The sequence below is a fragment of the Periplaneta americana genome, chromosome 4 (assembly GCF_040183065.1).
Source record: "Periplaneta americana isolate PAMFEO1 chromosome 4, P.americana_PAMFEO1_priV1, whole genome shotgun sequence".
In the NCBI taxonomy this organism is placed as follows: Eukaryota; Metazoa; Arthropoda; class Insecta; order Blattodea; family Blattidae; genus Periplaneta; species Periplaneta americana.
The window spans coordinates 43,308,179-43,333,451 of record NC_091120.1 but is presented as its reverse complement, the minus strand read 5'-3'; the positions used below and the strand labels follow the sequence as shown (position 1 = coordinate 43,333,451).

The 25,273-nt window shown below is 34.8% G+C and overlaps 2 protein-coding genes across 9 annotated transcripts in view; one reads left to right on the top strand and one right to left on the bottom strand.

Moving 5' to 3' along the window:
• Window positions 1-1,274: 1,274 nt before the first annotated feature.
• On the bottom strand, window positions 1,275-12,274 carry LOC138698809 (uncharacterized). The gene is made up of 3 exons (XM_069825033.1): window positions 12,022-12,274; window positions 11,863-11,898; window positions 1,275-1,804 (listed from the first exon to the last, which is right to left on the bottom strand). Exons 1-3 carry the CDS (start codon window positions 12,046-12,048, stop codon window positions 1,379-1,381), a joined length of 489 nt encoding a protein of 162 aa, XP_069681134.1. The 5' UTR covers window positions 12,049-12,274; the 3' UTR covers window positions 1,275-1,378.
• A 2,831-nt stretch (window positions 12,275-15,105) lies between these two features.
• The window catches only part of LOC138697776 (pericentriolar material 1 protein-like), a 98,278-nt gene continuing 88,110 nt past the window's right edge, over window positions 15,106-25,273 (top strand). For 3 of the 8 annotated variants that reach the window (XM_069823270.1, XM_069823272.1, XM_069823266.1), the window contains exons 1-2: window positions 15,199-15,431; window positions 19,723-19,861. In XM_069823270.1, the coding sequence (XP_069679371.1) occupies window positions 19,733-19,861 (129 nt within the window). In that variant the 5' untranslated portion in view covers window positions 15,199-15,431; window positions 19,723-19,732. Of the gene's footprint in view, window positions 15,513-19,722; window positions 19,862-23,503; window positions 23,645-25,273 lie in introns of those variants that run through there. The other 5 variants (XM_069823273.1, XM_069823269.1, XM_069823268.1 and 2 more) reach the window with 4 other exon arrangements.

Sequence of the window (25,273 nt, the reverse complement as noted above, 5' to 3'; positions counted from 1 at the left end):
GGGCCATACTGCCTCAGATCTGACGGAGCCAGGTCCTGTCCTCTGACGCATAGCGTGATAAGCCATAGGGTCTGAGTCCCAGGTCTTCTCTAGGCCTATAACAGCATCGGAAAACCTTTCTATCCCTAAGACTCCATCATAGCCTATTTTCAACTAATGTATAAATGAAATTAGAGGAAGGTGTAGTGTGTTGGTGGAATGATGAAAGGAAACGGAAGTACCCTGAGAAAATTCCTCTTCAACGTCTGCTTTGTCCACAACAAATTTTACTGCCTGTCTGGGGATCGAACCCCTGGTCCCCTATATTGAAGACCAGTGCGCTACGTCTTGAGCCACAGACATGGTTTATTATTATTATTATTATTATTATTATTATTATTATTATTATTATTACTAGTTACCTATGCGGATGACGTGAATATGTTAGGAGAAAATCCACAATCCATTAGAGAAAACACGGGAATTTTACTTGAAGCAAGTAAAGAGATAGGTTTGGAAGTAAATCTCGAAAAGACAAAGTATATGATTATGTCTCGTGGCCAGAATATTGTACGAAATGGAAATATAAAAATTGGAAATTTATCCTTTGAAGAAGTGGAAAAATTCAAATACCTGGGAGCAACAGTAACAAATATAAATGATACTCGGGAGGAAATGAAACACAGAATGGGAAATGCCTGTTATTATTCGGTTGAGAAGCTTTTATCATCATCCAGTCTGCTGTCAAAAAATCTGAAAGTTAGAATTTATAAAACAGTTATATTACCGGTTGTTCTTTATTGTTGTGAAACTTTGACTCTCACTTTGAGAGAGGAACATAGGTTAAGGTGTTTGAGAATAAGGTGCTTAGGAAAATTTTTGGGGCTGAGAGGATGAAGTTACAGGAGAATGGAGAAAGTTACCCAACACAGAACTGCACGCATTGTATTCTTCATCTGACATTGTAATTAGGAACAACATTAAATCCAGACATTTGAGATGGGTAGGGCATGTAGCACGTATGGGCAAATCCAAAAATTTATATAGAGTGTTAGCTGGGAGGCCGGAGGGAAAACGACCTTAGGGGAGGCCGAGACGTAGATGGGAAGATAATATTAAATGGATTTGAGGGACCTGGGATATGATGATAGAGACTGGATTAATCTTGCTCAGGATAAGGATCAATGGTGGGCTTATGTGAGGGCGGCAATGAACCTAGTATTACTAATAACAAGACTGACCTCATTAAGAACAACTGCCAGTAGACCCACTGATAATTTTATTGAATATGCTGAACTCAATTTGCAATCCTAGAGTGGGTAGGCCTATATCATGTTTGGTTCAATTATGGATTATATTAGTTCAGTGCCGTAACTATGTGAAGAAGTGTGACATTTGTTCACTTAAAAGTGAATTTAGAAAAATCTTTTTTCTTTTCAGCTGCAGAAGCCTTGAAGATAATGCTGGTTGATGGACGTTTTGAGGCTTTTGCAGCTTTCCCATAGGATATTATCGGTGGAGAAGGTATTGTTTGCATCGGAATCCTTTTCAGTTGTCCCAAGAGTTGTGCCCTTGTGACTTGTGCCCGTCTGGCGGTTACCGTTGGCGATGTATGCGAGAATCCATAAGGTGGTCGTGACATAATCCAAACCCGCCGAGCTGAACTTTGTTTCGAGCGACAGATTTCCAGGTCCTTGGTAGTCGGGTCTATTAAACACACATTAGATCCGCGATCAATGCGTGTTGGTCCAGCATGACTTTCATCGTGACCAAGAGAGCTCTCAGCTTGGCTGCTATTATCTCTATGCGGACTTCTTCCAGGGATCTGTTGAACAATCGAGATAGTGGTGAGTTGTAGATAACTGTACTTGAACGAAATTTTATAATTTTAAAACCATTTTTGAATTTAAAAAATTAAACAAAAATTATAAATCACATAAATGTTATAAACTCATTTCGGAACTTCCCTTGTGATGTAACCTGTAGCTGTTCCGAAATGTTGGAGAAATTAAATTATGGTTTATTTAACGACGCTCGCAACTGCAGAGATTATATCAACGTCGCCGGTGTGCAGAAATTTTGTCCCGCAGGAGACTTTTTTGCATGCCAGTAAATCTACTGACATGAGCCTGTCGCATTTAAGCACACTTAAATCCCATCGACCTGAGCCGGGATCGAACCCGCAACCTCGAGCACAGAAGGCCAGCGCTGTACCGACTGCGCTACCGAGGTTGACAACGTTGAAGATGTTAAGTTTCAGCACAAGGGGAAATAGCCAAAATTTACTTCTGAAGCTAAATAATAATGAACAAACAATAGGCCTATATCTTATTTTGAGAACATAGGTTCTAAAAATGCTGCACGCTTCGCTATCCACAAGACTTTTTTCTATCCGGAAATTCAGGACTGTCGATTCTATTTGACACAGCCATGATTTTGTCAAAACAAAAGGACAGCCAACCAAAAATATCTTACTGCGAAATACAGTGGCGGCTCCTGCATATTTCTTAAGAGGAGGAAAGAAATTAACAGCACTAAATGACACCTTCTTGAATGAAACATGCTACAAATTAGCCTACATGCATACATGTAAGACCAGGCAGTGTTGGGGTTGGCCTTCCCTTCTCTATAGCAATAATTTGTTCTTGTAAACTGAGTTTCCTAAATTGTCCAAAATATATTATGATTTCACTTCAATTCATTGTTGAATAATTGCACAAATTAGCAATTACAAGGAAATTCACAACCTCGTAGCATTTTTCGAGCACACTACAGCATCACACGTGTTGGAAGAGACTAGCTACTAACTCGTAACCGGAACCGTTTTACGGAAAAATGGGAATGGGAAATAATCTGAGGAAAGCGAAAACACCTGCACCCACCCACGTGGTCTGTATTGCCACATGTACATTTTACAAGTTCAGTATCACATACTTTTGAAGAATGTCAGTTCTTGTAAAGTCATACTATCATTATTGTTCAAAGCTGCCGGTGGCCGATTAATTTTTATGTCAAAAATGATGTACTTTGGAGGACCTACTTTCAGTTTCAAATATATTTGTACAAAACTGACAACTTGGCTGTTGCCCTGCCTAGTAAACAATGAATAGAAGTGAATTTCAGGGGCCAACTACGTAAAATTACTTCCTCTTTCTTTTACATAAACCCGACTTTAACTTTCAAATATCCACGAAAGTTTCAAACAATGAATAGTAGCCTATATAAAGTGCAATGAATAATATTTTTGATTTATAATTTTAAAAAAAAGTTTACATGGTGTTTTTCATAGCGTTGCGTTAAAACTGTTTTTGTTGTATCTCCTCCTAGATGTGTTATAGTCCGGTTGAATGCAACATCGTTAGGTGGCAGCGGTAGCGAGTTTGCTGCACGACCAGTCGGTTTCTATTTCCCGCCCATGACTGATTCAGAGGAGGATCTCCTCCCTTTCCGTTCATTTACTTGTTTTAAAACTCTGCTTCTTTCTCTGGCCGCTAGTGCGCTGTTGTCTATGTGTGTTCAGAGTCCGTGGATATCCAGAGTACCGCAATCGTTTGAGCCGGCAAATGCCGACAAATCCGCCATTATTAGTCCAGCGCGCGCTATGCAGTATACAGTTGCATAGGAAAAGAATGTAATTTAAATATGAAAAAATGCAATGCTACTGTGTTCAGAACTGTTCACAGAGAACTGAAAAAAGCGCACATTTGTTTTCTCTGTGACAAGGTGAAAGAAATAAGGAAAAAGGAAAGAAGTGACTATAAATATAAAAAGGAACGATCCGCTACCTAAGCGAGCATACATTGTGAGATTAATGAATGCCTGTATTTTGATATTTATTTTTTCAAAATTTGGGCCCCAAAATATTTTTATTAAACTAATCTAGAATTTAAGTTGATTCAGCAATGATATTTCTACATAAAACAAATGAAAGTCACGTTCCAATTAGTATCAGTGTCAAATTTTTACCATCTTCTCCCTTTCAAATCAAGCATTTCTGAATTTAATCCTATTTGCTATTTGCAAGAATGACAAAATGTATTTGTGAAGTTCTGAATTTGTTCTTGAGACAAGATTGTATTGTTTGGCTCGATTAGAAAATACAAAGACCGTGGAAACTAGAAACCCTATTAAGGTCAGACTGATGTGAAATTTCAATTTTCTAAACTATTCTAAGTAGATCTATGAAATTTTGTACTTTTAATTTGTAATTTTAAATTGTGCAAATTTAGGTTTCCAAAAATTGCTACTATTTTGGCCACAATTTTTGTCTACATACGTGTCAGACCTTCAGAAACGAAACTTACTATACAATTTTCCTCTTTATTTTACTAAAAAATAATTAAACATTTTTAATGCACTAAAAGTGTAAAAACAGAAAAATTCAACTCGAGCATAAAAAACTTAATATTAAAAAGTACCTCTTCTGGCTGATATGCATATAGATATAATCAGGCAGTACATCTCGCTTGACGATATATGTCAGAGGAAGACAATTGTTTGTAAGTATCTGAAGTGTGATTAGTGGAATATGTAGCTAATCGGCGAAGTATGCATTGGAGGGGGAAAGAAACTTGCCACCCTACCCCATTATCTCCTGGCCTAGTTTTCTCATGAGTGATGCCTTATTGGTGGTACTTATGGGGTTCAAATCTGTCTTCGGACAATTGACTAAACAACAAGAACAAAAAAAAAAAAAAAAAGAGTGTTAGGTATAATACTGATAGTAAGTTTTGTTAAGAACATATTCAAAAACCTCTACAAAAAATCATGCATGTAGTACAGAATCTGTAGAAAGAGTAGCATTTTTAGCAATGCAAAATTTACAGAAAATTAAAAAGGAGAAAATTGACTTCAAAAGTTTGGGATAATAATAATTAACCAGGTCTCTGTCTTTTTTATTTTCTAGGCATTTTGAAATATGTAGAACTATCATATTATATACAGAACTTATCCTTATATACGCTACCACGCTGTGCACACCTAACCTACACTGGTGGCCATAATTCTGGAAACTTTTTGTTTTTGTTCTGAACTATTATAACATCCGTATTTATTCACAGATTTATACAATTTAAAATGTTACTCGTGACTGATTCGTTAATTATGGGGTTATAATAAAAGTATTATATTAAATCCTTAATATTTAACAATAAATAATCATTACTATGTGGGGAATTATGTTCCTGTCATTTAAGATCTAAATATTTATTTCAGATTTCATTACAATTTCTGATTATTTACTGAAATAAAAATTGGTCCATTGTTGATTTTAAGATTATTGTTGATCAGTAGGAACAATGTTGAGCAATTTTAGCATAAAATATGGACATTATGAGTGTGTTTCCATTATTAGTCTGACTTAAGATTTCGTTCGGTTAACACCTGATTATTTTACCACAAACTCTATTGATAATTTTATCACAATTGCTCCAAGAAAGGAATGGACACGTTCTAAACGAAGTAGGGCAGTCACACTGCGAGAAGAAGGCTACACATTCAAGGAAATTGCAAGAAAACTTGGTAATGGTGCTACAGTGTCTGGCGTCCAGAAGGTATGGCAGAGGTACAAATCCACAAAGTCTTGTAAAAGAACATCTAGGACTGGTAGAAAACCTAAAGTAAGTCCAAGAGATGTGAGGCAGATTTGTGGATTAGCATTGAAAGATCGAAAGAAATATTCTAAAGAGATACAGGAAGTTCTACACTGCAGTGGACTTGGTATTTCTGCAAGGACTGTTTGAAGGAAGTTATTTGACAATGGATTGAAAGCAAGAGCACCCAGAAAAAAACCATTTCTCAACAAAAGAAGGCAACGAGAAAATCGTGTAAATGGGTGCAAAAATCATCAGTCATGGACCGATGAACTGGGCGATCGTGATATGGAGTGATAAAACAAGAATTCCTGTATTTGGAAGTGACAGAGTCAAATACGTTCGTCACCGAGATGGAGAAGCTTTGAATTCTGAGTGCCTAATCGCAATTATGAAACATCCTGTTGCTGTCATTATCTGGGGATGCATGTCCAAGAATGGAGTAGGAAGACTTCAGATTGTTCAAGGGAACTTCAATGCGGAAAAATACATAAAAGATATTCTGGAAGCGAAATTGATACCATCCAATTTCGACTTACACCCAAATTGTGATGACTTTGTATTTCAACAGGATGGTGCTCCATGCCATACTGCCAAGAGTTTATGCAATGATTTCAACAGAAAAATATCAAGGTGATAAAGTTGCCTGGGAATAGTCCTGACCTTAATCTAATTGAAAACTTGTGGTAAATGTTAAAAAGTTTGGTGTCTAAAAAATCCCACTAACAAAACTCAATTGATTGAAACCATTATCCACAGCTGGTTTCGGATCATCAGCAAGGAAGAACTGCAACGTCTAGTGGACTCAATGCCCCGCAGAATTGATGCTGTCATTAAAAATAAATGTTATCCCACAGAGTACTAACTTTTACAGAGTGAATGAGAAAATAACACGAAAATTTTTCTAAGTTTTAATGTGTAAATATCTGTTTTCTCATACACATTATACTATAAAGTTATATATTTTCTTTAAAAATGGAATGGACAATGTTTGTTTGATGCTTTCAGTCACGAGTAACATTTTAAATTGTAATAATATGTGAATAAAAATAGATGTTATGATAATTCAGTACAAACACAAAAAGTTTCCAGAATTATGGCCACCAGTGTACACTAGTAAATAAAGATGACTAAAAATTATGTAATCTTATGAAAACACTATAATAGATAAATATTATTTACAAATCACTTTGGACTATAGACACTATTATAACACTAACAATAAAACTGTTAGAAACTTGCAAATATTTCTTGTATCACAAACAAAAACCAAGCATGGAAAACACGTTGTTATGGCTACTAGCAACAAGTGGAATTTTCCTTTAGATAAGAGTTGTGCTCTCCTTTGTAACTGAATATCTTTTAAAGGAAAGCAGCCTTTGAAGTAGGTGTAACACCTGTTGGATTCTATGAAGAAATATTTCGAGAAGTCAAGAAGCTACACTGGCTCAATCGGAAATCTAATATAATAAATAATGTATGAAATATAGCGTAATTTCCAAAATGGTCGCAGAATTCAGAGTGGGGGTCGTGGACGGAGAATTTAAATTAACAGTCAGAACTCGCAGCCTTTTAAAAATGTGACCCTAAACAGCTGATAGATCACAGATAGATAGTATGATCATGAAAATTGGCAGAGGGCATCTTTAGACCATAAATGAATTTTTAAAGATAAAAACAAAGAAACGATTTTCTTACCAAAAATGACAAAATCTCACATCAGTGTATCCTTGGGGACATTATAATGAAATTACTAACTTCCATACTTTTAAAGCTAAACTCACAAAATGTTTATCACTAGTATTCTGGTTGATAATAACACATGTACAAACTTTCGTCTCTCTCTATGATAAGTGGTTTGCACTTTATTAATAACTTAATTATATAGTGTATTGCTTAATGCAAAAAGTCCCTTGCGTCACAATTTACATTATTTTTCATTGATATTCACTTATAAGATTTTGTATATACCTAGAAACAAACATTACTATTGGAATTTTCTGTACAGCGAATGGGTAAATTACTAGGAATTTTTATGACTATTAATTTTTTTCATTAACTAAAAAATTCTAGCAATTTACTTATTAATTTTACAACAAAACCTTATAGTAAGCTTTGATTCCATGTATGTAAGGAGCCATGTAAGTGAAAATCACTTAAAAATAATGTCAATTGTAGTGCGACTTTTTATATAAAGCTGGTCAATATTTTAATAAAATAATTAATAAAATGCAAACCACGTATCATAGGCGGATGCAATTTTGTACACTTGTCACTATTAAGCAGATATAAATACCAGTGATCAAAATTTGGTGAATCTAGCTTCGTAAGTATGGTAGTTATTGGTTTCACTGTTGTGAACTCTTAAAACTAATAAACTTCGAGAAATTTCAGTATAGTGTGCCCTTATATGCGGAAGCCGGAGAGTTTGCACGAGGAATGCAGTTGGAAATGTTTAGATTTATTGTTATTTTATTTGCAAAATTGTTGTTTCCATTTGTTACTTGTAATTTATTAAGTTCATGCTGCTGTGATGTTTATGAAGGAGTATATTGAACACTTAAATGCGTATTTATGCTGTAATAATTATTAAATGAAGTTTTTATACATTAGTATGTTGACTGATAATAATGTTCTATAATGTGAGAAGATCCTTTAGACGTTTTTGCTCTTCAAATTAAAAATATCTGAGTTTTACTTCAAATATTCCTATCCGTAGCGTGTTGAAAAGGACTAACAATGGCGGCCAACTCGGTGATTGCGCTACTCTGTATATCCACGGACTCTGTGTGTGTTAACTGCAGTAGAGGAGGAATGGAGTGCCTTTCCTCTACACAGACAATCTCGCATCTTTCTCACAGTTTTCTACGGCACATGAGCGCGCGTCGTTTAAAACTCGATCAACCGAGTTTTTCTTATAGCTGTGAACTTAAAAATTATCGAATCTTCCTCGAATTTCAATGCACATATTTTATTTGGTATTTACTTTCAAAAGAAGAAAATGTGAGGAGGACGTTTCTCCCTTCCCTCCCCCGAGGAACCGCCACTGGCGAAATAAATAATGAGACTGGGGAATGACTGAAAATGTTTTATGATTTACGTAGGCCTATTGTTTTTACCTCTAAATTAACTTTATAAAACTTTTTTAAAACTCGTTTTATTTGTCTACCAAGCGTTTGCTTGTCATTCAGTGACTTCAGGACAACCATTAAATACGTTTCTCTGTTTTTCTATGAAAAATAACCCGCAAGAATAGCTTCTGCCATATACTAGTACTACTTCTAGTAAACTTAAGGAAGAAGAGCGCTGAATAGTCGGTGTTGCGAGTCTCCACAGATGCTATTAAACGGCTTTCTTTTGAACAAAGTACTCCACACATAGTAGCTCTCAGATTTCCCGATCATGAGGACGGATAGATCCCGTTAAGATTCCTACGCACTTTAAATTTACCTTGTATATACCCGAGAATCGAATCCGGTACCTTTTGGCTCATAGCCAGGCAAGCTAACTACTACACCAAGGAGCTATTAACATCTGACGATATAGACATAACCCAATATGCTTTGAAACACCGGTAACGTTTCACAACCACAACAGACAAAAGAATATGCTGCCAACTTATTGCATAAATAAAATTAAATATTATGTATATTATTATGGAAGTTGCTTCAGTACTTAAGTCCAGGACTAAAGTTGTTTTTCCCCTTAATCTAATATTCTACTACTAAGAAACATTAGGTATAGGTACAAAAATCGTGAATTAAAGTCATTCTGCTGCTAAATGATGCCCCTACTGCATACGGTAATATAATAACGCTCTCAACTCAAAACCCCCAAAATGTGAACTTATCGTTTTGAAAATTCACCACAATTGAATCTGTTGAAGTAGCATAGTTACTTACTTATGACTTCTAAGGAACTCAGAGGAGGGTAGCTGCGAATATATTGAATAAGCAGTCGTGGACAGCCGATAAGGGGTGGTCCTCCAGCTTGGGGGTTGGGCGAAGGGCTAACAACCCATCACCGTAAAAAAACAGCTTGTTACGAAACCTAACAGTAAGCCTCGGAATGGGACTGATTCTCCGGCAAGACCACAGCAAAGGAAAAAGGTTATAAGATTTGGTACATGGAACGTAACTAGTCTTTATAGAACAGGAGGGGTAACATTAGTAGCAAAAGAACTAGCTAGATATAGAATAGACTTCGTGGGAGTACAAGAGGTTAGGTTAGAAGGGAATGGCATATTACAAATAGGCGATTACTTACTGTATTATGGGGAAGGAAACGATAATCACCAATTAGGAACAGGATTCTTTGTACATAAAAGAAGAGTGTTAGTTGGGAGACCGGAGGGAAAAAGACCTTTGGGGAGGCCGAGACGTAGGTGGGAAGATAATATTAACATGGATTTGAGGGAGGTGGGATATGATGGTAGAGACTGGATTAATCTTGCTCAGGATAGGGACCAATGGCGGGCTTATGTGAGGGCGGCAATGAACCTCCGGGTTCCTTAAAAGCCAGTAAGTAAGTAAGTAAGTAAGGGACCCAGAGGTTCATTGCCGCCCTCACATAAGCCTGCCATCGGTCCCTATTCTGAACAAGATTAATCCAGTCTCTACCATCACATCCCACCTCTCTCAAATCCATTTTTATATTATCTTCCCATCTACGTCTCGGCCTCCCCAAAGGTCTTTTTACCTCCAGCCTTCCAACTAACACTCTATATGCATTTCTCAATTCGCCCATACGCGCTACATGCCCTGCCCAGCATTATAATAAAAGCCTAAACTAATCTAACCTAACCTGTCACTAAAATTCTAAATTAACCTAACCTGTCACAGATTTGCCTATACAAGGCATAACGAAACCCTAATCTACCGTAACCTAACCTGTCACAGATAAGTACGTAAGACATAATAAAAGTCTAAACTAATCTAACCTGTCATAACACTCCATTTTCTTAGCTCTGCACACTTCCCTGAGGTATGAAAATGGCAGAATTTCTATCCCGCTGCAACATTGCAAACTAGCGTGAAACGTTTGTATTGTCTCATCAGTTATGATGGTACGACATGTAAGACGACTGAAGATGCATATCAGCAATAGGAAAAGAAGTCACTCAACGTTCGTTTAACCAATTGTTTTCCTGACACCTTATTCTCGAACATAATAATAATAATAATAATAATAATAATAATAATAATAATAATAATACTTACTTACTTACTGGCTTTTAAGGAACCCGGAGGTTCATTGCCGCCCTCACATAAGCCCGCCGTTGGTCCCTATCCTGTGCAAGATTAATCCAGTCTCTACCATCATATCCCACCTCCCTCAAATCCATTTTAATATTATCTTCTCACCTACGTCTCGGCCTCCCCAAAGGTCTTTTTCCCTCCGGCCTCCCAATGAACACTCTATATGCATTTCTGGATTCGCCCATACGTGCTACATGTCCTGCCCATCTCAAACGTCTGGATTTAATGTTCCTAATTATGTCAGGTGAAGAATAAAATGCGTGCAGTTCTGCGTTGTGTAACTTTCTCCATTCTCCTGTAACTTCATCCCTCTTAGCTCCAAATATTTTCCTAAGAACCTTATTCTCAAACACCCTTAATCTCTGTTCCTCTCTCAAAGTGAGAGTCCAAGTTTCACAACCATACAGAACAACCGGTAATATAACTGTTTTATAAATTCTAACTTTCAGATTTTTTGACAGAAGACTAGATGACAAAAGCTTCACAACCGAATAATAACAGCATTTCCCATATTTATTCTGCGTTTAATTTCCTCCCGAGTGTCATTTATATTTGTTACTGTTGCTCCAAGATATTTGAATTTTTCCACCTCTTAGAAAAATAAATCTCCAATTTTTATAGTTCCATTTCGTACAATATTCTGGTCACGAAACATAATCATATACTTAGTCTTTTCGGGATTTACTTCCAACCCTATCGCTTTACTTGCTTCAACTAGAATTTCCGCGTTTTCCCTAATCGTTTGTGGATTTTCTCCTAGCATATCACGTCATCCGCATAGACAAGAAGCTGATGTAGCCCATTAATAATAATAATAATAATAATAATAATAATAATAATAATAATAATAATAATAATAACAATAATAATAATAATAATAATAATAATAATAAATACAAGGTACCGTATAAACAACGTTTTGAATAGATTCCAGTAGAAATATCCAACATTCAATAGTTTTGTTAACGTAATGGGATAACTTTAGTTTGAGAAGCGATAAATGTTGTGAAAAGATGTGTTGGCCTAATACTTACTCTTATTCTTCCAGTTGTACTTTTACAGGAGCAATCCTGAAAACAATATGTAGGCCTATGTTACAAATATACCATGTATACAACTAAACACTGAGATGAGCTAAATAACCTTATGAGCCAATTATTGTAAATATCAAACATATGTGTAATCGGAATCACCTTGCATTTGCCTTCTCTTCCACTCATTTCTGCGTATGAATCAGTATACAAATTTAACAATATATTTTTAAAGAAATGTTTTGTGATTCTACAATAAAATTTTTAGTGCTGTCAATTTTAGTCAGCGTTGCCAACCCCTTGCGTGTGAAAATCCGTAGATGACTTCTATAATTCCGTAGATTGGATATAAAAATCCGGAGATTTTGTGGCACTTTATTTCGATAGAATTACCACAGTCTAGTATATACAGTCACGAAGCTCAATACTTAGTAAATATGCATCCATAGATAGTTGCTCACCTCTAGGATCGCTAATATCGCCTCATTACAGATAATACGAAGTCTATTGCACAGTCTATTGTTCCTAGCACCCTCACAACTCAACCTTCGTGACTGTATGTACCAGACTGTGAATGCTCACACTGACAAACTTTACAAAAGAAAAAAAAAAGTAATAACTGCCCTTCTTGCTTTTAGCCAAGCTTCTATGATGATCTTCCAGCGTGGACTGTATTTCTGAATATGCCTATATATGTTCCTTTTTTGTTCGTCCTTCAGACAACTTTGCTCTTTTATCCTCCTCCGTATCTTATGACTCAAAATCTTCATTTTTGGACATAATAAGATTTACCTAGAATTATACTAAAGCACGATAAAATAATTGAGGAGCCTAGTATCAAAGACGGACTTACGCCATTTTTATAGAAATTTAGTTAAGGATGGGTCACGATGGGTTCTTATAGTATTTTTTACGCTCTTTCCAAATCTGGGCCCGTTTATTTCAGAAAATATTTACATGCTTTTGTGGACGTTAAAATAGGCTATGTTGTTACTTTCATAATCGGACACCTCCATTCATACTGTAGTTTGTTCCAAATCCGGACATGACCATTTCAGTCAATCAGGTATAAATAATATAAAAAGGTGGAAGCGCATTATCTAGCGAAATGTATAAGCTTGTACAGCTTTGTTGCACAGATACATTATAAGTCCCAGAAAGGAGCCAGTGCGCATAATCAGACATACAACGAAACAAAACTAATTTTATTATCTCAACTAGTCGTTCTCTTGCGAACCAGGTTGCTCGTCCTCTGATCATGCGCACTGCCATCTGTGTGCTTAACTTTTTTCTAAGACTTTCTATCTGTTTTTTTTTTTTTTTTTTTTTTTTTTAATTCGTCAACTTTTGGATACAGTATCGAAATCTTGGGTGATCTCCCGACTGTTCCTAATTACTTTTACTTATTGCTGAGAGGTAGTTCATTTATGATGCTGCACTCCCGTCATAACCAGGATGAACAGCGTGAAAACAAATTTGACAGATAACTATGAGAGGAGGAACAAAGGTGTACGATGTCTTGTGTAGTACTGAGGGTTATAAGTTCCTAGTTTTGATACATACACATTTTGGTGGGAATGTGCCTGTTTATAAAATGTTTCAGCGAATCTTCTAATGATAACTGGGATACTTTCCATTTCTATCTGAGAAATGGAAATTGTACCAAAACAATGGAAGGAGTCCATAATTGTACCTATCTCTAAGAAGGGGGAAAAGATTAACTGTAGTAACTTTCGATGAATGTCACTTTTGTTGACGTCGTACAAACTGTTGTCCAATATTTTTTTGAGAAGATTAACCCCATATGTAGATGAAATTATTTGGGGATCGTCAATGTGGTTTTAGGCGTAATAGATCGATTATTGATTAGTTTCTTTGTATTCGACAGATATTGGAGAAAAAATGGGAGTATAAGGGCAAGTACATCAATTATTCATAGATTAAAAAAAAAAAGACATATGGCTTGGTTAAGAGAGAAGTTTTATATAATATTCTTATTGAATTTGATATTCCTAAGAAACTAATTCGATAAATTAAAATGTATCTCAGTGAAACGTATAGCAGAGTCCGTATAGGCCAGTTTCTCTCTGATGCTTTCCCAATTCACTGCGGGCTAAAACAAGGAGATGCACTATCACCTTTACTTTTTAAGTTTGCTCTAGAATATGCCATTAGGAAAGTCCAGGACAACAGAAAGAATTTGGAATTGAACGGATTACATCAGCTGCTTGTTTATGAGGATGACGTGAATATGTTAGGAGAAAATTCACCAAGTATTAGGGAAAACACGAGAATTTTACTTGAAGCAACTAAAGAGATAGGTTTGGAAGTAAAATCCCGAAAAGACAAAGTATATGATTATGTTTCTGACCAGAACATAGTACGAAATGAAAATATAAACATTGGAAATTTATCCTTTGAAGAGGTGGAAAAATTCAAATATCTTGGAGCGACAGTTAACAAATATAAATGACACTCGAGAGGAAATTAAACGCAGAATAAATACGGGAAATGCATGTTATTATTCTGTTGAGAAGCTTTTATGACCCAGTCTGCTCTCGAAAAAGCTGAAAGTTAGAATTTATAGAACAGTTATATTACCGGTTGTACTGTAAAGTTGTGAAACTTGGACTGTCACTTTGAGGGAGGAACATAGGTTAAGGGTGTTTGAGAATAAGGTGCTTAGGTAAATATGTAGGGCTAAGAGGGATGAAGTTACAAAAGAAAGGAGAATGTTACACAGCGCAGAACTATACGCATTGTATTTTTCACCTGACATGATTAGGAATATTAAATCCAGACGCTGAGATGGGCAGGGCATGTAGCATGTACGGACGATCCAGGAATCCATATAGAGTGTTAGTTGGGAGGCCGGAGGAAAAAAGACTTTTGGGGAGGCCGTTTTAGGTAACTGTCGCAGAAAGAGTTCCTCGAAGAAAACAGTTAAAAATATTATTTCAACTGAGCTATTTTTTTTAAATAATTTTTCTGTAGAATAACTTCTTCTTTCATTAAACCAGAAATAACAAAATGCAACTACCCGTTAAAAAATATAATGATAAAATATGCATAACATTTCTAAACGTCAATACAATGTTCCTAGGCAGTGTGATGTCTATACAGGTGGGAGTGAAATTTATAGACTGTGAGTCATGGCAACAAATCACAGAATAATGTAAAATGTGTAACGAAAGACAGAATATTGCTTTTCAATTACATATACCGATTATTAACCAAAATTGTAACATCGATTAATAGAGATCTTCTCATTGTTCGTCTTTATAAATAAAAGTAGATATAATACTGACTTCCTGTGTGTATTTCGAAACCAAACTTGGCAATGATGATCGCGGTGTTGCCATAGGAATGTTGTAGTATATACTTCGAAGGTTAGAGAGTTTTGACTGCTCGCTACAATAAATTATTTTGTAGTATGTTTTTTTATGCAAGTGTTGGGTAATACAATTTTACCCAATTTGTTTTAAAATGTACTATGGTGTGACTTATGTCAGTGTGCAAAGAATTAATCGTTCTATATACAGCTGAAGTTTGAAGTAGCATTTAATAATATTGTAAGTTGAAGTATAGACCTATAGGGTTGTGTGGGTCTAATAACATATGTGTGTGTTACTGTGGTATTAAGATTTACACACGTGAGTAGCAATTAAAGTCTTGCTTAACATAATTATGAATAACACGTATGATTTCTATGATGATTTTTCCAAACAATGACATAACCTCAAATTGTTTGGATTTGTCATTTTGATAAGTCTGTTCAGACATTTGAGAAACTATTAACCAATAAGGCCAATCTTCGATATCGCCCCACACCACACACGGGAGTAATGTCTGAGTTATAGGTTTCTTTATGGGTTGGATGGGTTAAATGAGGGGATAGCTAAGTGACATTAGACCGAGGTAAAAGTTAATGTGCTAGTTGAAGGGATAATTTAAGTGATATTAGGCCGAGGAATATGAAAGTTATTTAAGTACGTTTTCTCTGCCGTGCGTAGTGTGGGGGATACCGAAGTTTCACCACAAATAATTGTAGTCAGATTGGAAGCCACTTTACATACTGTTACAATTTTTAATATCATCATAATTATTGTGGTCATATATCTTAAGAAATGTAGGCAAATATTGTTTATTCGAGATTTGAGAAGACTGCATTGAATGCAATGCCCATTTATTATGTATTGTTCGAAAATTTGCTGTTATTTCATTGTGACATGAGCACATGATCAACTGTAGGTCTTAATTGCATTATTAACAACACTGTTAACTTGTATGAGGTTACTGGATCACATGAAATCATTCTTGTATTAATTTCCTCATTTAGACCCTAATGTATGCACAAACTGTTCTTAACTTTATAAAAGGAAAACAAAATCATGTTTGGATAAAAGCTTCTTTTGTGAAAACTCAAGACATAGTAATAATTAATACATCCTACCTGTAACATGATATGATATAAATTGTATTTGAATTTGAATGATTCTAAGATTCATAATGATTTAAATAATATTTGTAATATCCAGTATAGACCTAGCCTACGGTGTTTCTTTGCCTTATGTGAGTATCTGTATAATCATATACATATGGCCATGATATAAAGGTCTGTGGTACCTGTATTTTATCCCAACGTGAAGTTCAGATTAACAAGTTTTACTACTGAATTTATTTGTATATGACTATGCCAAAACAGTCACCTTACATTACTTTTTATTATACGTAGGTAGGCCTACATAATACTCTCTGAAGAACTTGCCAAATCGTGAACTAAAGGAACTTGCAAGGGAACTGATAATGAGTTCACGCGGAACCCTCCCCTGGGGCTCTGCACACAGATCTCCACAACAGATAGACATATAAAAATTAACTGACTACTAACTGTTATACTGATTATGTATACTAATTATTTATTTATGTACGTATTATTGGAGAAAAATTCGTTCTGGCACCAGGAATGGAACCCGGGACCTCTCAGCTTTGCATGCTAAGCATTCTTTCCATCTGAACTATGCCGAGATCCGATTCATGCCAGCTCAATTCTCCTCCTGTGTATCATCAATGGTCTACTACCTGCATTTTAGACATAATTATGCAATGTGTGCAGGAGTGCATATTTAAATGACTTTACTGCCATTTTCGACAATAGTTTTTGAATCACTGTTAACATTTATATATATATATATATATATATATATATATATATATATATATATATATATATATTCATATATGAAGCCTCACCATCCACATTGAATAATCAAGACTATAGTAGTCAACATGTATATACCTATTATTGGAGAAAAATTCGTTTAGGCACCGGGAATCGAACCCGGGACATCTCAGTTTTGTGCGCTGAGTGCTCTTTTTATCTGAGCTATGCGGGACCCGATTCACGGCACCAGCCGAACTCTCCTCCTTTCTATCATCAATGGCCTACTACCTGCATTTTAGACATATGTCATGTATGCAGGGGCGCATAGGCTATTTAAGTGACTTTATGGCTGTTCTCGACAGCAGTTTTTGAATCAGTGTCAACATCGATATATTATTTATTCGTACCTATACGAGGCCTTGCCGTCCTCATTGAATAATCTAGACTAATTATATGTAATCAACATGTAGATAGCCTACCTATGATTGAAGAAAATAGGTATCTACATCCATGTTGAATCTTTCGTACACTACTTTTAACACTTGAATATAAATAACTGATTAAATGGCGATCTTACTCGTGTTAATTATGTAAGCATGTGCGGCTTACAGCTTACAGCGTTGGCACCGAAACAGCTGTAAGCCGCACATGCTTACATAATTAACACGAGTAAGATCGCCATTTAATCAATTATTTAGGTATCTACATGTTGACTACATAATTATAGTCTTGATTATTCAGTGAGGTCCTGTGCCGTGGCATCGTGGTCTAAGGCATGCCACCTAGGACTTGCATTACAGAATGCGCGCTGGTTTGAGTCCTCACGGGGGAAGAAATTTTCTCATGAAATTTCGGCCAGTGTATGGGACTGGTGCCCACCCAGCATCGTGATGCACTTGGGGAACTACGATAGGTAGCAAAAATCTGGTTTCGCAAACCAGTTATAACGGCTGGGAGAATCATCGTGCTAACCAAACGATACCTCCATTCTGGTTGGATGATCGTCTACCTCTGCTTCGGCATGTGGACGTGAGGCCAGCAGCCGGCTCGTCGGTCTTGACCCTTCATGGGCTGTAGCACCATGGATTTACATTATTCATTATTCTCCCTTCTAAAAAGACTAGCAGGAAAGAAATGGGGATGCTCTAGGAATACTTTGAACACTATATACAAAATGTTTATACAGCCAGTGCTGACATACTGCGGAGAAATTTTAATTACTTCACCTTTCATAAACGACATAGAATATGTTCAAAACCAAACTCTCACACTCATTACTGGTGGAATCAAAACAACTCCAATAGATTCTATGAGATTCCTCACTAATATTAACAGCATCAAAATGACAATAGAAGAAAAAGCACTGATTCAATATGAAAAACTTATCAGATTACCAGGAAACAATTGGCATTCATACAGTCCTCTCTATAGATTGAAAATTCAAAAAAGTTTCATATCCATTGTTCAAGAATTAAAACAGAAAATCAATATCCCGAATTTAAAAGAAAACTTACAAATTAAACCAAACCCTTTAACTCTATTAAATATAGAATATAATCTAAATTTAACAGAAGAAATACTGAAATCAGAAGTAAACACTGAAATACTGAAACAATTGTCTTTAGAGACAATTAATTTTAGGTATCCTCCACAAAACTGGCTTCATTTATACACTGACGGATCCTTGATCTCCAGAGAACAAAGTGCCGGTGCAGATGTTACGTGCTGTTTCTTCTCACTTTATACATCTGTTGGATATGGAACAACAAATTTTGATGGTGAAATCATTGCAATAAGTGAAAGTCTCAGGAATCTTCTATGCCACATCAATAAATTTAGGAATGCAGTTATATTGTCAGACTCCAAAGCAGCTATTCTATCAATAGTCTCTAAACACACACCTTCATCTCAAACAGCAGAAATAACTAAAATGCTCCCTCAATTAATATCACTCAATAAAAGAATTGTATTCCAATGGATACCATCCCATTGTGGAATCCTGGGAACCGAGAATGCGGATGCTTTAGCAAAGAAGGGCAGCACTGCTACTTACAGACCTGTTACTAAATCTACGTATTACTCTGTGAAAAGATTTATTAAATCTACATACTTAGCCTACAACAAACAAAATTTGATAACACAATCCCAAGGGAAAAAAATGGAACTCTCTGCATCAAAATCCTCAGTTAATTCCCGATTTACCACGAAAATCGTCTGTAGCTGCATTTAGATTGGCAACAGGCCATGATTGTTTGGCCAAACACCTGCATAGAATTGGAATATATCAGTCCCCTAACTGCCCATTGTGCAACTCAAACTAAGAAATGGATTCGGAACACCTCAAAATCTGTGCTTCAGTGGCTGGTCATGATAATATCTTTGAAAAATATTGGAGTGCAAGAGGTCAAATGACTTTATTGTCAAACGCCTGGCATTAGAAAACAACAACAACATTATTCAGTGAGGATGGTGAGGCTCATATATGAATATAAGTTATATATATTTAATTATTTATTGTTACAATGATTTTAGTAATGTAACATATTATATTCTTTTTTACTCATTTTACATGAAATTGTCCGTTGTTGATAAAATACTTCATCTTCGATAGAAAAAAAATAGTTCGAAGATTGAAATTAACATAATTAGATTTTACATTATAAGTAATGACATTGTAATGTATTACGTTTTTGGCACAGTGAGTGGATCATGGCTCCTGGCATTAATGGACGACAGACTGGTACAGTACCGAAGATAAAAGCCCACAATGATTCATTACGTGAATTTGTGCAAACAACGAGAAGGGAACCAAGTTTCAACAATATCCCTAACAATCTTGTGAGTATAGACAATCTAAATTGTTACCCTGTAATGATTTGATGTGTAAATGTGCGAGACTAGAGGTTCTGTTTGTATACAATGGAGTAATTTTGCATTTTTATGCCATGTCTGCAGTTCCCCCCCCCCCCCCCAGAATCATTTGTACATACTTGCCATACGCAAGATAGTCACATCCGATGCTGAAATGGAAGTATGACAATATGTCGTCCATATAAAATTCGTGAACATTGAAAGGAAGTATTGATGACATAGTGTTACTTGGTAGGTTTAAGAAATAAGGGATCCCAGATCTCATGATTCTGGTGGGATAATTATATTTTGAGATTGTTGATCTCTGCCCCACCTATATGTTTCACAGTAAGCGTAGGTCTACATACATATATACCACTTTCTAAATTTTGAAACTTTTCCATATAGAAAACACACATAGTCTTAATATTATTTTAATTTTTAATTAGCCATCCATAATTATCGTCATTTTGTACTTGCATCAAAATGTAGATTGATTTTAGGCTAATTTTTTAAATCAGCTTAGATAGACAGATAGATAGATTTATTCGTTCCATAATATTCTTACATTTGCTTTATAGCATAGAATAAAGAACATGTCCAATTCTTATGTTTAACAATAAAATGCAATACATATAAAATGCAAATATGAAATATGTACAGAATTAATACCTTAATAACAATAATATTTTATACAATGTAATATGTTTACCATTTAATAGCCTAGTATTATAATATTTACACAGTACTGTGAAATGTCAAGAATTCATCTACAGAATAGAAAGTGTGAGATATTGAGTAATTTTTTAGTGTTACCTTAAATAATGCAGGGTTTTGGCTATGATTCTTAATGTCTTCAGGAAGACTATTGAACATTTTTATCACCATGTAACGTACTCCCCTTTGAAAGCATGATAAATTTGATGATGGCGTATGAAAATCATTCCTTCTGCTGGTATTTATACTATGTATGGCTGAGTTAGTTGGAAAATTTTCTTTATTACGTAAGAGGAAATGTATTGTAGAGTATATGTATTGATTTGTTAAGGTTAGAATCTCTAATTTTTTTAAAAATAATCTACATGATTCTCTAGCCTTTGCTCCAACTATTATTCTAATGGCTCTTTTTTGTAATAAGAATATATTTTTACTATCTGCAGAATTTCCCCAAAATATTATTCTGTAGGACATAATGGAATGAAAATAGACAAAATATATTGTCTTTAAGATACTGCTGTTTAGAAATTGTTGTAACGACCTAATTGCGAAGCATGCTGAGCTAAGTTTGGGGGTTATTGCTTTGATATGATTTTTCCAATTTATTGTATTATTAATATGCAAACCAAGAAATTTGGTTGTTGATGTTTCTAGTAGAGGTATATTGTTGATAGTTGTGTCCATTGTTTCAGAGATTAAATTTGAAGTGGCTTTAAATTGAATTATGTTAGTTTTATTAATGTTTAATGCTTGTTTATTGGTTGTAAACCAGTCATAAATTTTAAGGAGAATTGTTTCTGTTTTATATTTGAATGTGGCAAAGTTCTTGTCTGTAATTATGATACTTGTGCCATCTTCAAATAGTATAGGATAACCTATTCCTTTTATTATGGGGCCAAGGTCATTTATAAAAATTAGAAAAAGAAGAGGCCCTAATATAGATCCTTGTGGGACTCCTGTATGAACATTTCCCCATGTTATGAACAGAATGAAGCATAAAAGACTGTAGTAATTACTTTATTTTCGTGGTTCAATGAGTACCGGTACTCCTACCAGTATGTAAAAATTTGAAAATAAATAAGCTAACTTATGTATTATCTGTAGGGTTGGCAGATTTAAAAAATATCAAAGACTATACAGTACAAGCAATTTCATAATAATGCATACATTAATACGGTGTAGCCTATGTATGTTTAATGTACGGTAATTAAAGAATTACTTCTCCAACATTTTAATGAATATTTATCATTATATTTCTTATAATTTATAATATTGGTACTGTGTCATTTAATGTGACAATTCAATATAAAAAGGGGGAAAAAATTAAGTAACATTTAGATCAGGGCTGAACACCAAGAGCGAATTCTATTCTCTCATGGGGAACCATATGACTTCTCTTCAACTCCTTTCTTCCCCGCTGAACACCGCGCAGCATTAATTCCGTGACCGGTGAATATTAAGTGTCCCCATTTAGAGTTTGGATTTTCTCCCGGTGCCCAACCCTGATTTAGATTAACATATCATCATCATCATCATCATCTTCTTCTTCTTCTTCTTCTTCTTCTTCCAAACATGTGTTAGGCCATGTGACCTGTTACGGACTCGATCCATCTTTTGCAGGATGTCCTAGTGATCTTTTCCTTGGCAGTCCGTAACAGAGGATCAATTTTGGGATTTTGCTTTTATTCATCCTGTTGACATGGTTTATCCATTTATTTCTCTCTATTCCTGTATATTCTAGTATTGATTCGATCTGGAGTTCTTCATTCCTCTTGCTCTCCCATTTAGTGTATCCTGCCATTCTTTTCATAAATCGCATCTCAGCCGCTGTTATTCGGGTTTCATCTCTTTTTCTAATTTAGATTAACATATAAATATCAAAATATAAACTTAAAGTGGCAGGAGAGAATATGCTCTTAAATTTGCATACCCTTGAAGTCTGAACACAGTGTGTGATGCATTTGTTTCACGTTGTGCATGAATTTCAGTTCTGCTTAGGAATGAGTAATATCTTAAAAAGCGGAACATTCTGCAACCTGCGACGGGTATGAGCGAGACACGGGAAAATTTCCTGAAAATCAGGAATATCCTGCCATATCGGAACATCTGCGGGATGTCTGACAACTGTAATTGTCTGGTAGAAATACGGGGAAATGTCTAATGAAGCTGTGTCAATATATCAATACATATTTGAATGAGTGAAATAGGCATGAATTTAATTTAACATTTGCGGGAATTGTAGTTGAAATAAGTACTGTAATGGACATATGTTTGCATTGTATCTCGGGTTTTATTTCCAACCAGCAATTTTTAATAGCATGGACGTTTTATGCTGTTACTTCATTATTCTTGTTCATAATTGTTTCCATTTAGGGTTGCAATACGTTAGTTCAATGAAATAAGGACAAATAATAATAATAATAATAATAATAATAATAATAATAATAATAATAATAATAATAATAATAATAAAATTATTATTATTATTATTATTATTATTATTATTATTATTATTATTCATGAAGAAAGGGGATATATGAAAAATAAGAGTTACAATTTTTATCTATTTTTCTATGAACTTTCTCCTTAATAAACAAGAGGACTTTTAAATTTTTTGGTGACTTTTGAATAACTCTGTATATTTTATATTTTTTAACAAGTACACATATAGGGCCTATTTACACTACACAGTTGTTACAATTTCCTCAATATTATTAGTTTAAACAGGATAGTTTTAATACATAGGGCTATTTATATTCAGCAGTTAAAATTAAATTTCATTGTGTAATGTAATTTGATTGTGTAATCTCTGAATGGTTCGATATACTTTTGTACGACGTAATTTAGGTTAACATTTTCTTTCTGCGTAGTATATCGTAGTGTTGGACGAGTTCTATAAATATAGCTTTTGAGTCCAACCTAAAATAACTTGCATAGGACTCTTAAGTGGCACATTGTGTCACTTCTGATTCTTCTATCCAGTAGACAAAATCTTGCATGTGGCTTTGAATACCAATTAGTTTTGTGATTAAATCAATAGAGAAATGGCTTCTGGTAAGAATATAACTCTCTGTATCTACTTCAGAAACTGTGCAATGTTATAGGCATTAAGTAAGAACACATAACATCAAGTCAACCGAGAAATGTGAAAGTGTGTATTTGGATTTTATCGTAAGGTGTTGAGTTGTACAGTGCGTCAATAAAATTGGGTCTGTAATTAAAAGAAAAGTATTTGTGTTTGCAGTTGAATATGTGAATATGTGATTCATTTAAAAAATATGTTCGTAATTAAAGTAGTTGAACATGTGGAGACGATTTTTTTTTATCTTTAACAAACACGCTTCCCATGACATTTTGCCAAATCTGTGTTGAAACTGTCAAATTCATATGGAAACGAACGTAAAATTATGGCATCAAATATATCATCATCATTATTGAACGTTGAAAATTAAAGTTTCAAGTAAAGTATTCACCTATATAATGTTTTATGCTAATTCAGTTATTGTTGAACTCTGGTTATCAAAGCTGTCTATCTTCAGAGAATGTACAGTGCATACATTTTATCTTTCCACACTCACATGTGGACAGTGGCTTATGCTCTACCTCTGAGAGTGTGGAAAGTTAAAATGTGTGTACTATATTATAAATATTGAAAACAAATTGATACGTTATTTTCAAGATGACCAACTCCTTTGGGTACATCGTGCAGTAGAAAAAAAATTCGTGCATAAAATGAAAAACAAGAGTTTCGAGAAGTCTTCCTTAACATTAATTAAAGTGACTGCTGTAATTATACCAGATTCGGTTGAATTATTAATTCCCTGAGAGTGAATCCCCCAAGTTATCCTAGAGTGATTGTTATGTTGTCCTTTTTGACAATACTGAAAAGTTTAACACCAATGTGTTCACTAAAATGATCGAAATCTCACATTGTTAATATTTTAAAGTAGCCTACACTAATATTTGTATGCATGGAATGGCATAATAATTTTAGAGCATGCTTATAAGTGCATTCAAATTTTAATGTATGGTAATAATTTGAGTATGAAATTCGACATTTTAAAAGAATTCTTTACAGTAATAGTTCGTAATAAATATGACTTACATATCCCTACATTATGCTTTCATCTGAACATGATCACTACTAGTTTAAATTTATCTTTTGGTTTTTTAATTTTAACTGGATAGAATTATTTAACTGTAAGCTTTTCACTTCCAGTGACATATTCTTTAGTTTTTTTTTGTCGTCCACAAGTGTTGTTCTTGGGGAACATTTTGGATATGTGGCTTATGTATATAGCTTACATGATTATCAAATGAAATACACTACAGTGTTACAGAAAGTACATGTTGTATTAGGGAGGATCGGAAAGTAACGCACAACAATTTCTTTACAGTATACTATTTTAGTTAGGACGGTCAAAGTTGGCAGATAGTTTCAATCTTGCACTACAGACAGCAATGGCTCGATTAGGTGTCACCCTGGTGGAATGAGCAGTAATTACTGAGTAAAGATGGACCGTGTGCTAGCATCATCTACTTGTGAAGAGCAGTGAGATGTAGTCCGTTTTTTCTGAGCAAAACAAAAAGTTCGAGTGAAATCCACAGCAAATTGTTGGAGGAGTATGGTGCTGATTGTCTGGATTGTAGCGACATCTCCAGGTGGTGCAAGTTCTTCAAATA